Source organism: Odontesthes bonariensis, chromosome 8, assembly GCF_027942865.1.
Source record: "Odontesthes bonariensis isolate fOdoBon6 chromosome 8, fOdoBon6.hap1, whole genome shotgun sequence".
Taxonomy (NCBI): domain Eukaryota; kingdom Metazoa; phylum Chordata; class Actinopteri; order Atheriniformes; family Atherinopsidae; genus Odontesthes; species Odontesthes bonariensis.
Window position 1 is genome coordinate 8,498,540 of NC_134513.1, and position 17,424 is coordinate 8,515,963.

The following is a 17,424-nucleotide window of genomic DNA, read 5'->3' on the forward strand; positions in this document are numbered from 1 at the left end:
TTCCCCTTTGTCTTTGGAAATAATCACAATGCAGTAATTTTTTCCAGATGCATTTAGTTATAGCACCTGTCATGAAACTTGAGGTGACTTTTTAATAGCTTTTGAAGGCCTTAATGTGTATTTATTCCCGACTCAAAGTCAGTATGTTGTAAACTCCCATTGAAAAAAAAGACGCTTGTTGCAGTGTGACAGCCAGTGTTGGATAGAGTTTCACATTCTATATATAAGCCTGTTGACTGTGTCCCTGCTGCTCTATTTAAATGCCAGAGTTCCACTGTCAAAACAGAGAGAAGGGTGCAACAATATGATGGACCTTTTTGAGACCAACACTTATCTTTTCAGTGATTTGCGATATTTGGAAGAAGGAGATCATGGACCACTACAGCACTTGGACATGGCAGGAGTGTCTCCTCTGTACAACGGCAATGATAGCCCGTTGTCCCCAAGCCAGGATAATGTTCCGTCGGAGACTGGGGGGGAAAGCAGTGGGGAAGAGCATGTGCTCGCTCCTCCGGGTCTCCAGGCACACTGCGAGGGTCAGTGTCTCATGTGGGCCTGTAAGATCTGCAAGAGAAAGTCGGCGCCAACGGATAGGCGCAAGGCTGCAACGCTCAGGGAGAGGAGGAGGCTCAAGAAGATCAATGAGGCCTTTGACGCGCTGAAGAGGAAGACCGTGGCCAATCCCAACCAGAGACTGCCCAAAGTGGAGATTTTACGCAGTGCCATCAGCTACATTGAGAGGCTACAAGACCTGCTTCAGACCCTGGATGAGCAAGAGAAAATACAAAATGGATCCTCTTTTACCTCCAAAGAACACATTGTAAGATTAACCTTCAGTGGTAACTTCTTTTAGTATTCATGGGATATTCTTAACCTGTACAAAAGTGTGCCTCTGGAACTCAAATGACTTTCAAATGACATAACAATCCCTTTTTGGACTTCAAATGTGTTTGTGGTGCTTATGATGACACCATGGTGTACTGGATATCTGTATCTCTATGGCATAATGATATTTTTATTACAGCTGGCACTAGCATCACTTTTTTTATTCTATTAATTAGTGCTATGGTCCTTTTCCTCATTGCTCTGTGCATGTCTGAATTTTTCATGTGGTTAAGAATTTTATTTGTATCCGTTTGAGTTATGCATGGGTAAAGTGTGTCTCTGGTTTCTACAGGTGGCCAGTGGTGATTACCACTGGAAGAAATCCTCTGAGACCTGGGCAGCCTCTGCTGATCATTCCACTGCAGCAATGAACCACAGAGAAGGTACACCTGTCGACCATCACTTACAATAAACGATAAATGAATAAAATGTAGCCACAACTAGGAATGTGCGAGTTCCAATATGTTTAAGGCTAGACAAAACTTGTACAATGAGATAGACTGGATGTCCTGACTGAGTTTAATCAGTGCTCATCCAAGACATGTTTTTGGACAGATATTATTTATTGTGAAGTAGAACAGAGTTGCTTGGTTGCGCAGTGTGTTTTTGTGGTATTGATACTGTCAATGGAGGATGTCTCTTTACTATTCTTTTTCTATAATATGCAAATCATTCAGAAAAATTCCATATTTTTTGCCTTTTAGTCCAACCGGCTTTTCACTTAGAGAACACTCAGCTGTAAGTGTGTAATATTACAAGTTACGAAGACTTGAAAGGGCTGTGACCTTTCACATTTTTACTCTTTAGACTCAACATCATCTGGCTAATTCGGATCATGTTTGTAGAGAAGCACCTTCTCATAGTATGGGGTTATGATGCTAGGATAAATGTATCTTTGTAGTTTTACTAAATAATAAGGCATTAAATGGTATTTATGATTAATAGGCCACATCCACATGTACCAGTCAATCTGACACTTCAGATACTTGGAACCAGATATTTGGTTAAACTCCTTCCAAAGGGTATTGATACACATTTTGTGACATTTGTGGAATCCTCTGCATGTTGGGCTCAAAATGCATTTATTAAACTATTTCAATATTTACCAAGATTTATGATGATTAAATAGAAGTTAAAAGGATTATGGCCAGTTTCCTGCCAAGGTTCACCAATTGTGTAGACTTTTAGTTAATGTGTTTACCAGTGTGTGTCACCAGAGTTGCTGTATAGGTCATTCCCGCAATGCTGTTTACCCAGTATGGTGTTGATACAATCAAAAGCCAAATAGCAGATATCAGTTTACTCTTCTCACTATGCAAATAACAAAAAAATCCAATATGCCAAACGTTAATGGTCCGGATTGGGCACACTGAGTTGGACGTGACATATTTCTAGCCAGACAAACTTAGGGTGCAAAGCTTGTGGCCGTTTGACAACAAATACATTTTAGCATTGATATTAGTGCTACCATATGCATGCAGCATCTTGGGTTTCATTATACAACCCCAATTCCAAAAGGTTGGAATGCTCTGTAGAATGTAAATAAAAACAGAATGCAAGGATTTGCACATCTCAAAAACCAATGAACAGAACATAGAAAGCATAAATGTTGGGAAGGGGGCAAAAAAGGCTGAAATGGTAAGTGGTACTGAAAAGAAACAGCTGGAGGAACATGTCACAACTAATTAGATTAACTGGTAACAGGTCAGTAACACGACTGGGCTTAAAAAAGAGCCCCTTAGAGAGGCAGAGTCTAAAGTAAAGATGGGCAGAGGTTCGGCAATCCATCAAAAATGCATCGACAAATTCTGGAGCAATTTCATTGTAATTTTACTAAATGTAGAATAGCAAAGACTGAATATTCCACATTCATAACATAACATCATCAAAGGATTTAATTATGGAGACATCTTTGTGTCTAAGTGACACACAGATGAAAATCAGTATTGATTGCCCATGATTTTCGGGTCCTTGGGTGACATTGCATTAAAAACAGACATGATTCAGTCACTGCATGGGCTCAGGAATACTTCCAGAAATCATTGTCCTTGAACGTAATTGACCATGCCATCCCAAACTGCAGGGTAAAGCTCTGATCATGAAGAAGAAGAAGCCATAAAGGAACATTATGCTGAAATGCTGCCATCTTCTTTGGGAGAAAGCTCATTTAGAATTGATTCAGGTAAAGTGGAAAAATATTGTGTAGTCAGAAGAATCAAAATCAATGAAGCCTATTCCTCCAGACTAAAATGAAAAAGGACCATCCAGCTTGTTATCAGCACTCAGTTCAATAGACTGCGTAGGATGGGGATGCATTAGTACCTTTGGAACTGGCAACTTCGACATCTGTTTCCTTTCCTTTCAATGCTGAAAGGTTTCTACAGCTTTTAGAGCAACATGCTTTTTCTGGGGAGGCCTTGCTTATTTCAACAAGACAATGCTAAACCACATTCTGCATCTATTCAAGGTCAAGGTAAACTTTATTATCCCCAGGGGGAAACTCAGGTGGTCAACAGTATCTTTTACAACAGCTTGTCTTGGTAGTAGAAGAGTCCAGGTGCTGGACCGACCTGCCAGCTGTACAGACCTTTCACCAATTAAAAACTGTTGGCACATCATGAAATTCAAAATACATGAAAGAAGACCCAGGACTGTTGAGCAATTAGAATCCTATATCAGACAAGAATGGGACAACACGCCTCAGTTCTCAGACGATTACAAATTATGGTTAAAAGAAGAGAGGATGTTACACAGTGGTAAACATGGCCCTGTCCCAACTTTTTTGAGACGTGTTACTGCCATGAAATTCAAGATGGGCAAACATTTTTCATGAAATTGTAAAATGGCTCATTATCAACATTTACAATGTTTTCAATGTCCAGTTGTGGATAAAATATTGTTTTTTGAGATTTGCAAATCATTGCATTCTGTTTCATTTACATTTTCCTCAGCACCCTGACTTTATTAGAAATCGATTCCAGTTATTGAGCAAGTCTGACCTAAGTTTTTGGCTGCATTGTAAAACAGATAGTTTAACTACAACTAATTAGCTGGGACAAATTCAGTATTAAGGTTTAATGTATGGGGGTTGAAGCATAATATAATACAATAAAAACCAACACCCCAGTGATTCAATTTTCTTTTACTTTTAGGAACCAGTGAGACCTCTGCTTCTTCCAGCCTCCTGCGTCTGTCCTCCATTGTGGACAGCATCACAAATGACGAGAAAATCAACTTCCCTGCGGACGTCGCAGAAAATTGAAATTTCAGTGAAGACCTCAACAACTATTTAGATATTTCAAATTTCCATTGTCTATCTCTAAATTCTTTCCATTACGTTCAATCATTCTGGCTTCTGTTTGTTATGAATGAAGTCTTCATTTGTACAGGAAGAGCAACAAATTTGTACATATTTTATATCAACGTGACGTTTAAATGTATTTATTTTGTCTTCAAACGCTAACAAATTCTTGAAGAAAAGTGACATTTTATTTGAACATTTGTACATATACCTGACCAACAAAATAAATGACAATGTTTTGATTTTGCATTTGTCTAAACGGTTGTATTCTTCCTTTTTTTTTTAGAACATACCGAAGCGGTAATCTCAATCAATCCCACTATGGCTGTAATATGAGCATTGGATAAGATCCACAACATTATTTATCCTTTCAAAAATCCATATCATCTTTAGTCATAGTACAATTTCATCCTCACATATACTACTATGTATGAAAAGAACAAAAACACTAGTAATTAAAGATCCAGTTCCCACAGCATTCACGCTTGTTAGAAGTCCATAAAAACTGTCTAAACTGTTCTGGAACAGTTTGCTGCTGGGCTGCTTCTCTTTGTTCACCAACAGGCCTGATCCCACAACAGTAACTTGAGTCCCCTCCAAACACAGCGTGCCTCTACTCTCCTCCCCTATCACATGTTGGGGACATGGAAACTTGGGTTGCAGGCATGAGTGCAAAGCTCAGCGGGATAATGCAGTTATTTAAGCCATTAGGTCTTAATTCATCATCGCTCTCGTCATCATCACGTGGCAAAGCGTTTACATAAAATGCGTGACACAATGTCAGTGGCATGGAAATCCCTCTTGTCCTGTGTGTCATGTTCTGACATGAGAAGAGGGTGTTTGTTGCAGTGCTTGATGTGCTGTACGGGGCTGACTCTGATCTTTGCAGAGGACACAAAGCGCTGGTTGACCTTTGGGACTTTGCCTCACTTGGGCGTCCAGACACACAAGCACAATAAAACTGTTCCACATTTATGAAGAGTAATATTCCTCAATATAGCAGAGAGTAAAACAAGGACAGTTCAAGATTTAAAGGTAACTGTTGAAATTTGACTGTAGTAATTTTGACATGTAGCTTCAGACTTCTTCAAAAACATTGAATTTTCATCAGAAGCAAACAGGAAATAAGTTCAAACTAAAGTTTGAAGGCCATCCCCTGTTTGGTGATTTAAGGGTTTCTATGAATTGTGTTGAGTGACTGGTTAAGGATGCCGAGATGGTCTAAAGAGCCAAGAAGCTTAACTTACAGAAATGTTTGAAGGCCGTTTTGCCACTTATTTACCCTATTAAATGCATCACTTATGGATGTTCTTTGTTCTAAGTGTAGTTTGTGTGTTAACGTTGTGGCAGTATGTCTTTCTCAAACTTCTGTATTGTTCTTTTTTTGTTCGTTACAATTACATTACACTTAGCTGACGCTTTTTTATCCAAAGCGACTTACATCTATTTAGATACAGGGTATTGGTTACAGGCCCTGGAGCAATGTGGGGTTAGGTGCCTTGTTCAAGGGCACTTCAGCCATGAATGGAGGTGTAGGGAGAGGTAATGGCGGGACTTGAACTTGCAACCCTCTGATCTTAAGTCCACCTCCCTAACCATTAGGCCACGGCTGCCACGGCTCTTCGTCACTTTACAGTTGTGGTCAAGCTAGTATCCTTTTTGGATATTAAAAAAGGTAGCTCGTGTTTGATGAAACTCCACTGCATAAAATAAAATGTTTTGTTTTCTGAAATGTCAGGGTTTTCTTTTGGAAATCTTGTGTTATTTGAAATCTTTTACTTCCCAAATCCTGTTGTATTTTCTGTTTTCGTTTAGAAATTTGTTTTACATTTCGTTCGTTTACAAAAAGAAACGTTTTTCATTGTTTTTCCTTACTGTAATGGTTTGAACTGTTATCCTATACATGTAATCGAACCACCCCTGTACATTACAGCAAAGCTGGTTTTTGAGCATTACAATACGGCTTGAACATTAGTGCAAAATATAATTATACGCGCACACACACACGTATATATACAGAATGTTATTTCCTTTGAAAGGGGCCATTTACATACTTTTACTTTAGCATCTCTTGTATGTATTTCATGAAGCATTTTCTTTTTATTGTGTGCTTTTCTTTGAGAAAATGATATACATACCTACTTCCTCCCTTGCAGAGCTGAATTAAAATCTGAAAGCATCCAATAAAGCTGAGTCCTGATACAGCGTTTTTCAACAGCAATATCTTAATTCAAAATATCCTGTTTTCAGCAGAAAGCAGACAGAAATCTGATAGCTAGAAACAGTAATGTGATTTTAATGAGCTCCCACTCACTCACTCTGATAGCAGTTTTCCTTCATTTGCAGCTCTTTTGTGTAACTGCCAGCTTAATGTCTGCAACAATGCAGACTTTTGTCAAGGAAAACACACAATGTGGGTTCTTTCTGCTGTTTCAGACTTCTCGACTTTGCTGGCATGCAAACCCGCATCTTCGTTGTACTTGCTGAATGTCCAGCTGTTTTTTTTTTTAACTCATTGTTTCATTTTTATGTCTTCTCCATCAGACTGCAGCCCGCCACTCCTCACAGAGAAAGAGCCCCCCTCTCTGAGCCCTGACTTCCCCTTGTTTGGCTTTGCAGGGATTTCTGTATGGCTGATGATACCATATAATTCTCATTTGTCTGTGAAGGCAGTGTTTTAAAAGTCAAAGCTGATGAAAGGCCGACTTCTATAGGAGGAGGATAAACCTGGACGCTGAATACTTTGATTTATCCAGAATTCCCTTGAATGTTATACTATGAGAAGGACTCAGAGCTGCAGGGCTGGCAGCGCACCTCTTTCTGCTCTCTGCCAAACAAATGGTGTTGCCACTCAAAATGTTTTTTTTCCCTTTTGTTTCACTAATTCTTGTGAGGAATGTAAAGTTGACTTAATGCATGGAAAAGCACCCCAGACAGAGCAATGAAAAGTAATGTATTGTTCTTTCTTTTTTACCTTTGATTAAAAAAAAAGAAGAAAAAAATCGTTGATTTATTTTGACACTTGTTCTGACATTTTGTTCCCCCTTTCAAACACCTATGAATTCATTTGTGGGCCTTTTTTTTTAAATGTTTACACATCAAATTCCCAAACTCTATCATTAATAGAACTTAGGCTGTTTCACCGAACCAAAATGTAGCATTATATTTCAATATATGTTTTAATGTTGTTAACTGGGAAGGGTTTTTAGGTGGGAGTAGTGCTACATGGAATTTCTGGCGCTATCCCAAACCAGCAGCATAAGTCAAAGCGTGAGGCCGTTATGAAGAAATAAGGTTTTCAGACGTGAGGGAGGTGAACATTAAAGATCACCTCCTGCCCTTCACTTAACTCTGTCTTTGACCCTTGAGAACAACAGAAAAGCAACCTCAGAGAGTTCCCAAGAGACCAGCCGTGGACACAGATCACATCAGCGGCTTCTGCGCAGTCACTGCGCCAATATAAGCTCCATGTATTCGCTATTACGCCATGTGCTGCGCCAATCTAACCCGGGGCTCAAATAGCTCTCGGTTGATGGCAGGTTTTCTCATTGTCGACGTTGTTCTCAGCCCAAACAGCCTTTGATCATCTCAGCAGCAACAAGAGCAGGCAAGCCGATGTCTTCTTCAGCTGTGCCTAATCCAAACTCCGACGGCAATTCAGAGGCAGCAGGTACTGGTGTTTTCTTAGGTGCGCGCAGTTCCCAGAGAAGGGGGCTCGCCAAACGTTTTGACACATTGTGAGAAATATCCGCATTGTATCCTTGTGAGCTGTCACCAACACAATTACCTGAAGAAGTCGGCTCCACAGGGTCGAACTGCAAAAAAAAAAAAAAAAAAGCCCCGTTCAGTCAGACAATTACTTGTCGGGGAAGTGTTCAGTAAATCCCAAATAAATCGATGATTAACATGAGCCAGTTCGTGATATTAGTTTATTCATCATACTATTAAAAAACACTTTTTATACAGAAACAAGGATTTAAATGGACAGTTTCACATACTAAAATTGCTACTTAAAAAACTAAAAAGTACTCATCAGATGCATTACGGTACAGTTCACATTACAAAACTAAACTTACATATAAGATAGTTGTGTACTCTAAAGTTACCTCTCTTACACACGAAGTAAACTTAAAGATTTATTTTTAAAGAACAATGTACGATGACATAAAGCATACTCGGGTCATATACTTGACCTTTAATGAAGATCATTACATGTGATTAAATCCTAAACAGCTTAAAAATCTCTACTAAAAATGTTTTTTTTTTTTATTTTGTCAAACAAAGGAACTGAGATGTGCAGATATCCTCATCATAACAACTGCATTCCTCACAGCTTAAAACCTCCTTAAACCTCGAGTCATCCACTTGTATAAAAACTATTGCACCATCATGGCCATCTGTTGAGTGCTGAGCTGAGGTGCTTGAGTTGTGTCAGTAACTTTTGATGGTTAAAATTTGGTCAGGGAATTGCGCAGTGGTGTCATTTGTGTAATTGCCGTTTTAATGAGTTTTGGCAAACAGGGATCACCTCACTTGCAGCACCTTAAATGATGAGCCCGGGTATTTAGAGGGGGCTTACCACTGTTATGTGAATTCACAGGGCTTGAAATGTTACACCTTCCTTTGCAGCTGGGCTGCATCTGCAACGCTGTTGTCTCCACCGTAAAAATTGGCCCGCATACTCATGCAAGTGGTCACCCTCCTTTTCTGCACAGCTTGACCAAACAGATCACACTCTCTGCAGCATTTATGTCTTCATAGTAAAGTGTCGCTCTCATTGTGAGGTATGGCGCGGTGTCGGGCTGCTGCTCAGGGACTAATCAAGTAAAAGAAAAATTGAGTGACTATTTTTTAAAACTGGCCATGATTTGGTTGAGGCTGCACATGTTCGCCAACTCTCCTGAAACAATTCCAAACACTGTATTCATCATGTCCTCACAGAAGAAAGGCTGGAGAAAACTAGGGATAAGTTGGAAAACACCAGTTAGTGCAGATGTGGGAAACTCTGCAGGGTACTAGGGGGTGAGAGGCAGTGGTAGGGATGGGGCAGGGAGGGAACTGAACTAACTCCAGCCTGCCTTCTGGCTGGGCCAATGGGCCATGGTAATTAGATCTGGCCAATGTGGGCCCGGGGCTTTGGCCTGGGGGCATATAAGGGGGGCCTGGGGCAACAGACCCCTCATATCACTCAGAGATCTCCTTGCTTTCACCCTTCTTCCTTCTTCTGCACCCACATCGCTATCTATTCAGACATCTTTCTTCCCCAAGTCATGGATGTCTTCTCACCATCCCAGGTCTACTATGACAGAGCGTGTGCTTCCTCTCCAGACAGCCTGGAGTTTGGCCCTGGCATGGAGCTTGCTGGCTCTGAGGAGGATGAGCACATCAGGGTTCCTGGTGCTCCTCACCAGCCAGGACATTGTCTGCAGTGGGCCTGTAAGGCCTGCAAGCGCAAGTCCAGCTTTGTGGACCGCAGACGGGCTGCCACCATGCGTGAGCGCCGGCGGCTGAAGAAAGTCAACCATGCTTTTGAGGCTTTGAGACGCTGCACCTCAGCCAACCCCAGCCAGCGGCTACCCAAGGTGGAGATCCTGCGCAATGCCATCCAATACATCGAAAGCTTGCAGGACCTCCTACGAGAGCAGGTGGAGAACTTTTACGGCCTACCTGGAGAGAGCAGCTCTGAGCCGGGGAGCCCGCTGTCCAACTGCTCTGATGGCATGGTAAGACCTCTTCATGTAAAAACCTAAAGGATCAGAGGCTTTGTAAATGCAAAGCCAACAACATTTTAAAGAATTTGAATAACTGCACTGCAAACACCTGAAAAAATTTGATATTGTTGATGAATACACTGTCATCTTACTTCTGCAATATCTTATTACCTGCTGTGCCATATTTGGACCAGTTTGGAAACTTAATCAAATAAGCATGCTTTACCTCTAGATCTCAATTACTGTCCTTGTCCATGCATGCTTTACTTTGCTGTAATACCACATTACAAACATTGTGTATTTGTACAAGGATATCTGTCTTCTTTCTGTAGTGTTTATTAGCACATGTTAGTCTTGAGTTGACTGTGTATCAGATTATACAAATTAACTTATAATGCTGGATGTACTAATGGCTTTCCCACCATCGAACACTTTATAGCCCCTAATAAACCAAACTAAATCCACCTTACTGAAGTCTGGCTGGAAAAACTGGGCACTTCTTTGCATTCCATCCTGACTGCATGTTCTGCACCGCTGCCAGGATTTTCTGCAGATTTACTTGGAGAAAGTGTCATCTTGCACAAACTGGTGTTGCTTCCACTGATACAATCGATTCGCCACACTCAGAGTTGGGCAGGGGAGGGGAGCGCGCACAGACACTTTGACTTTAAGGTGGATGTGAAATATAGAGGCCAATAACTTTGGAATTCAGGATATATTAGCCTATCCAGAATATCATGAAGGGACTAGTAGTTTTTGTTCTTTTTCTGCCTCTTATGTGGCATATGTGTGAACAGTCATGACGCATCATATTTCTCTGTTTTTTTTGTAAGTGTTTATAAAAGTTCAAGGGTAAATATGATTTAATTTGTCCTTCCAGGCTGGAAACAACAGTCCGCTGTGGCAACAGCTGAATGCAAACTATAGCAACAGCTATTCATATTCAAAGAATGGTAAGATCTTCTGACAGTAGCGGCGGTTTCATATGAATGTGACATGCATTTGTAGTTCTGGGAGTCCTTTAGTGATCACATTTAGTATTAAAACCTGGAATCAGAAATAGATTTCAATATACTATTGAAACACGTATCAATATACTTTTACACAAATCCGTTGTGTCTGTCTTGGCTACTTAGCCCTATAACTCAGATTTTATTATTACTATAGGACATAGTTTGAGCTAAAATCATCCTTGAATAGCAAACTTGATTAATCTGAATGTCTCTTTGTCCTATCAGATAGTTTGGATGAAAAAGCGGCTGGTGCCTCCAGCCTGGAGTGCCTGTCCAGTATCGTGGACCGCCTGTCCTCAGTAGAGTCCAGCTGTGGAGCGGCTGCTCTAAGAGACATGGCCACCTTCTCCCCCAGCAGCTCTGACTCGCAGCCTTGCACACCGGAGAGCCCTGGATCCAGGCCCGTCTACCATGTCCTGTGAAGGAAACCTCACTTTGATGTAGATATTTTGCCACAGGCAGGCGTCGTGCTTTCATAAGACACCAGCTACATTTGCAAAAAAAAAAAAAAAAAGATAAGAACTACTTTTGTGCGAAGCGGTGGAGGACTCAGCAGACACCGAGGACCTGTGGCAACCAGCTTTTCTTACTGTACATGAGTTTGTAAATATGTAAAATAATTCCCATGTATTCCACACATGCTGTTATAACCAATGAAACATATTTAAAGTAATGCTGCATTATTCAATTATGAAATGATATTTAAGTAGTGTTGTAACTTTTTACACTCCACGTTTTTGTAACTATTAAATGTTTTGTGTTTTGTCCAATAATTTGATCAGTTTGAGTTTGTTGCTTTGGATCATGTGTTTAGATATCAGAATCTCTCCCTTAAGACTGAAGCACAAACCATTATTACTAATGATTTAGTGGGTTTTTTAAAGATATTACTTAGAAAAACATTAACATGTTTTGTAGTTTTGAAAATCACTCATCTGAAATGGCAGGCTCACAATAATTAGCATAATAATGAACATGAGTCTAGCACGGCTGCTGTATATCAAAATGAAAGGGCAGGTTATTTATTATGCACCACACACACGGTTCATCCCGGATAGTCTTGGCTGTCTCCAGCTAACAAGGTGTAGGGATCACGTTGGAGGTCAGCCGATAACATTTATCATTTTCCACAGCTGTAATCACTCTTGTGGCCCCTTGTTTATGAGTCATACTGAAAAGTCGAAGTCTGAAATGTGTTTTTTTTTTTTTTTTCCCTCGCATCAAAGATGATTTAAATAAAAACAGACCATCATATTGGCATCTGTGAAAGCAAAGCACCAAATAAAGATGCTACAATCTGTGAGTCTTTGTGTCTCTCGGTACTTTTGATATCCCTGCGCTGGAGTGGTCATTTTGAGGGGAGGCAGCACCGCATGTACCTGTTTGTCCTTTTCTCTTTTCTACCACATGTGAGTCATCATTAACACCCTTGATTATACCATCAACACCAGAGTGGAAAACAGATGGCCTCTAATAGTACTTATTGTGTGACTGAAGAGGAAGGGGTTACACGTGTGTTATGTCTTTGATCATGCTGCAAGTTAGCTGTATTTTTTTTACATTTATAGACAACTGAGAGGTGAAAAAATAAGATGTGCTTTTCAGTCCATGACATTTGTAGATGGCATTTTATTTGCAGCTTTGGAAAACATGTAAGCAAACAAAATGCTTTGCAGTGATAAACTTTTCAGAATATGAGTTAACCATACGCAGTTCCAGATGGGCCAACTAAAACATTTAGTCTCTGTAAATATAAATGCATAAGAACTAATCAAGTTTGACAGTATTTTGAGAATATTACTCACTGTAACTCCTGGCAATAGATTCAATTCAGTCTTCGTACAGGTTACGATGTGTAATTTTAGTCCAGACTGTTTTAGACATGTATGAATAAACGGTCAACTTACAGTATTTATTTATTCATTTATTTATCTATCTGTTTAGCTGGTTAGTTAGTTAGTGAAGCTTTGTTTAACCAGGAAGACAGGAGAGAAGAAATCTTGTATTCAAAAGAGTTCTGGCCAAGATGGACAGCACCTCATGAGCATTGTTACACAACAAAACATCCACAAAATAAAGACAGCAATGTACATAAAAGGGGTGTAAAAATATAATTGACATAAAAACGAATTCTGAAAACATCCAAATCCTAAATGTTAAAACTATAGTAGGTCTAAAACCGGAACAGAAATGTCCCACATGACATTTGCAGACACATATGGCTTCAACTAAATCCATTTAAAATTCCTGGAGTTATTTTAGCCAGACAAGCTCCCTGAGATTGAATTAGTTTTAGATAAAAATTTCAGTAATTTATTCATGCAGCTGTATTTTAACTTTATTTGAACAAGACATTCTATTGAGATCTAAACTCTTTTTCAACATAAAATACTTAAAATATATTACTATCCATTGGAACATCTAGCAAAACAGCTACATGCCTCCCTCACAAAATTTCCAGGATGCCCTGAAATTCTTTAATTCATGTAAATGAGTCTAATTCGGCATATTTGTGCAAAGTGTTCCATTTTCAAGTTGCGTAACGAGAAAATCCAGATCATAGACAGAAAGTGACAGAGGTAGGTTTTTCACCCGGTATCGCTTTATTGGTAAAAATTTACCAAATCCTAAAAACTGCATTGATTGATTCAGAAATTTTTAAACATTTAGAAGGTTTAAGTCTCATTAAAGATGACATCAACTTCTGTTAGGTTCTTGAAAGCTGTAAGTCTGTAGGAAGGATTAGACAGAAGAAAGCAGATCCTCATGCAAGATTAAACCTGCAGGTGGATTCACTGACAAATAACAAACACCAGAGTAAGAAGTAAAATAGTATGAGATGTAAACTGAAACAGAATGTGACTGTGAGTAAATATTTTATTTACACATACAAGTGAAAGTCTTGCATTAAAAAAAGTACTTTTAAAAAGAACTCGATGTGGAGTAGAAGAATGTCATCTTCGAATATTTTGTATATATCAGCTGACAGAGCATGAAAATATACTAATATTGCATTTGATTAAATTGGGGCTACTTTGACCCATTTATTTACTGCATTAGTTATTGGGCTTTATACTTATGAATATGTTTGGAATGTAATGGCTGTTCTGGGTGTTAAATAAAAGTGTTGAGAGCCAAAATTCCTTTTGCATACTTCTTGAGCAGCATGAAGTTTTTTGTATTGACAAAATTTGGTGAACTTAAGACTTAAATAACTTGTGAGTTTTTTTGGTAGAATAAATGAGAATGAGTAATTCGTGATAAAAGTAATTATTATACACACATAAAGACAATCAATCAATCTTAAAGCTTGATAAAGGTGGCATTAAAGGAAAATACCTAAACTTTTTTTAATAAAGTAAATGTAGCTCCATTCCACCTCTGCTACTGACTTATCTGGCTTCTATATGACAATCAGACAATGCAGATTTCTTTCCGTATGGACTGTACAGTAATCTAAGAACTTTGTGCTCTGCTCCAACACAGATACTTGGAGTGCAACCCTGCCCAAAGGCAAACACGAGCAGCTTAACAGCGTTCTGTCTCTGAAACATTCCAGCAGGGGCTTGTATTTCACTAACCTCCATGACTGCATGTAAGCTCAGCTCTTAACATGCCTTTGAGTTCATATGCAAACTATGAATTAGCAAAGAGTAACATTTCTTTTCCATCTCTGTCATTTCTATTCATTTTAATATGACCTAATACATTGACTCTTCTGTATTATTAGTGTTAAAGCATGTTTAAAAGTCGCTACTGTAGTACTCTGTGACACCACAAGAGAGAGGTGTTTCTTGTACATCCCACTTTAACAAATGAGAAACTGCATATTAGCTCCTGTGTTTGGATTCAATTGTAAATATTTAAGGGCAGAGCTGTACTTGGAGTCTCTGAATGATGTGGTTGATCCCGTGTCTGCCCGAGGTACAGGTTTTTACACACTTTCCCTTGTTTGTGGGGAACACTGATGTTGTAATGAATGTTTAACTGGGGCCTTTGGAGAGTCTAATCTACCCTCAGGCAATCTCTTGCTATGCTGCTGTTTGAGCAAGAAACTGCAGAAAAGGAGAGGTACAGGTATGCACTGTTGTACACAGTGCAAAAACATGCACTGCGTTCAAGTATTTCAACTCTAAAACCTACGTTTGATTGATGTTACAGCTTCATACTGTTGATATGATGGCTTTTTTCTTAATCCTGACATCAAATGTAAACTCTCAGGATTTAGAATCATAACTTGATCCTATTTTTATGGACAGTTTTTTTATTGACAGTGAAAAACTGTCAATTCTGGACTGATCAGCTCAAATGAAAAAACAAAGGAACCTAAATGAAAATAAACTTAATAACACAAACTTAATAGCAAACGTCTCGTTGGCCTTCTTCTTACAGTCTTTTTTATCCTTAGAGGAAGCTCTTCTTTCAGTTTGTTTTTGTATTTTCACTCTCACAGCCGAATTCGTCTTGGAGGAATTGTTTTGATGCTGAGGTTTTGATGTCTGTTTGATTATCTCTAGGCTGTTTCATTTAGCGAACGATGAATTGTTCTTGCAGGATGTGTCCCTGCTGGCAAGCCTGATGAAAGCCTTTACTTATTCATATATCTGCAAGATTGCAATATTTTTGATCATGAAGAGAAATAAAAGTGCTTTTTTAAGTAAACATCCTTCTTCCCTCTATATCTTCTGGGTTCCACAGCTACATAACAAGCAAAGCTTTCAACAAATGAATCCCATGCAAAGTCACCATTGAAAGTATGACTAAATGTGTTGACACAGCTTGCTCAGTGCCGTGGCACGGTGTGAGGGATTGAAATAGAGATCACAAGTTAAAGTTTAAATAAAACATCCTGGTGAGAGGGTTTATAAGGTGCCATCAACTTGGCCTAAATCCCAAAGAATCACAGTTGAGCCTTTTGTATGCAGTCCTGAGAAGATGCTACATTCAGACTCTCTTTTTAACACCCACACAAAATGGTGAGAAACTTGTCACCTGCACTAACACCACTTGAACGTTGAGTTTTGCCACTTTGGGCTTTGGTTATTTGCTGTAATACACAGGGTTTAATCATACAACTATCAAACAGTAATTCAGTCTCATGTCTTTATTCATTAAAAAAGTATACATACTGAGCAGTTCACATTTATATTGCATACAGTTAAACTTTGTGCAAAGCATTCTCCAATTTCAAAATCTCAATACTTGTTAATATTTGTGGATTCATTTGATCAATTATTCCGGAATCTGCTCCTCTGGTAGAGCCTGTCTATCCTTTTTTTTTGTTCCTCAACAATGACCTTATACATTCCTTCCTCAAAACAGCTGCGAAAACTCTCAGACTCAAGAAAGCTGGAACAGGCTCCAACAATCCGTGTAATTTTTGAGCATTTCAGATTTACCATTTCAAGTCTAAGATCCTTGAAAGAACAATTACAGCTCAAGATCAAGACTACTTAACAGATAACAATTCTGAACAGTTATAGTCTGGTTTCTGTCCGTTCCACGGTATTGACACAGCTGGTCAAAGTCATGAGCCCTTTTCACCCGGTGGTCATGCTATTTTGGGGCAACAAAGATGTTAATGTTGTTTGTGTTAAACTGCTTAATAGTGTGTGCCTTCAAATAATAGCAAGCAAAAAACACATATCTCGATTCAGCTCTTTAAGTACCTCTAAAATCATAAATTCTGACAACCCATTTTGTCTCTCTTACAAACATAATGGTGATCCTTCTCTCAATATCTAGAACTGTTTGGTACTCCTCTTTACTTGGTTTGGATCCTTTTTGTGTGTTACATTTTGATTCAGAAGTCAAAATTTCTTTGTTCCAAGTAAGATAAATCATCAGGAGTGCTCCACGGCGTCAGATTTCTGGCTCGGAAAGGTGGAGGATCCTCATCAGCCCCGACTTCAAAATCAAATGTGCCTTCCACATGCCAAAATAAATGTGGTGATAGCTGCAGTAATAGACTAATTTGTTTCATTAGATTAATCACACACAGCACTGTCCAACCTCTATCAGTGAGCTCATCACTAGGCGTTCCCATGTGCAAAACTGAACACAATGCATTGTTGTCCATATTGCTAAAATTAGCCAGCTTTCAGAAAACAACCCACACCAGTTATCAGCAGCATGTAACATTTCTCTGTATTGGTTGATTCTCAAATAATCATAATCTTCAATCTCTCGACCATATTTTCATAGGAAACTGACAATTCAATTTCACTGTTATCTGGATATCACCCAGCTCTACCTGACTGCCAAGGCTACCTCCACTCTGCCAACTCTCCCGGAGGACTCATTGTTCTTTGTGCCTTAGTATGTCTTTGTTACAAACTGATTTCATAATTTATTGTATACATTCATCTACTACCAGAGGCAGCATGATAAATAAAAAGAAAACCTTTGCCTTACACAATACTTGGCAAAAGTCTTGAGCCACCCCTCACTTCTTTACATAAGAAAATGAGAAATAGATGCAGCCATTTATTGAAATATGTGGAAAAGTAAATGG

The 17,424-nt window shown here is 39.1% G+C and overlaps 2 protein-coding genes across 2 annotated transcripts; both read left to right on the forward strand.

Moving 5' to 3' along the window:
- Positions 1–274: 274 nt before the first annotated feature.
- myf6 (myogenic factor 6) lies at positions 275–4,412 on the forward strand. The gene is made up of 3 exons (XM_075472485.1): positions 275–820; positions 1,178–1,268; positions 4,038–4,412. Exons 1-3 carry the CDS (start codon positions 305–307, stop codon positions 4,145–4,147), a joined length of 717 nt encoding a protein of 238 aa, XP_075328600.1. The 5' UTR covers positions 275–304; the 3' UTR covers positions 4,148–4,412.
- A 4,936-nt stretch (positions 4,413–9,348) lies between these two features.
- On the forward strand, positions 9,349–12,183 carry myf5 (myogenic factor 5). Its single transcript, XM_075472486.1, has 3 exons — positions 9,349–9,909; positions 10,778–10,850; positions 11,136–12,183. Exons 1-3 carry the CDS (start codon positions 9,457–9,459, stop codon positions 11,330–11,332), a joined length of 723 nt encoding a protein of 240 aa, XP_075328601.1. The 5' UTR covers positions 9,349–9,456; the 3' UTR covers positions 11,333–12,183.
- The last annotated feature ends 5,241 nt before the right edge of the window (positions 12,184–17,424 follow it).

What these genes read in the sequence shown, in the direction of transcription:
- myf6 (XM_075472485.1), top strand. Translation starts at nt 305, where the DNA reads ATGATGGACCTTTTTGAGACCAACACTTATCTTTTCAGTGATTTGCGA. An exon ending in TTACCTCCAAAGAACACATT is followed by an intron (nt 821 to 1,177) that starts GTAAGATTAACC and finishes TGGTTTCTACAG; the next exon opens with GTGGCCAGTGGTGATTACCA. An exon ending in AGCAATGAACCACAGAGAAG is followed by an intron (nt 1,269 to 4,037) that starts GTACACCTGTCG and finishes TTTTACTTTTAG; the next exon opens with GAACCAGTGAGACCTCTGCT.
- myf5 (XM_075472486.1), top strand. Translation starts at nt 9,457, where the DNA reads ATGGATGTCTTCTCACCATCCCAGGTCTACTATGACAGAGCGTGTGCT. An exon ending in CCAACTGCTCTGATGGCATG is followed by an intron (nt 9,910 to 10,777) that starts GTAAGACCTCTT and finishes TTGTCCTTCCAG; the next exon opens with GCTGGAAACAACAGTCCGCT. An exon ending in CTATTCATATTCAAAGAATG is followed by an intron (nt 10,851 to 11,135) that starts GTAAGATCTTCT and finishes TTGTCCTATCAG; the next exon opens with ATAGTTTGGATGAAAAAGCG.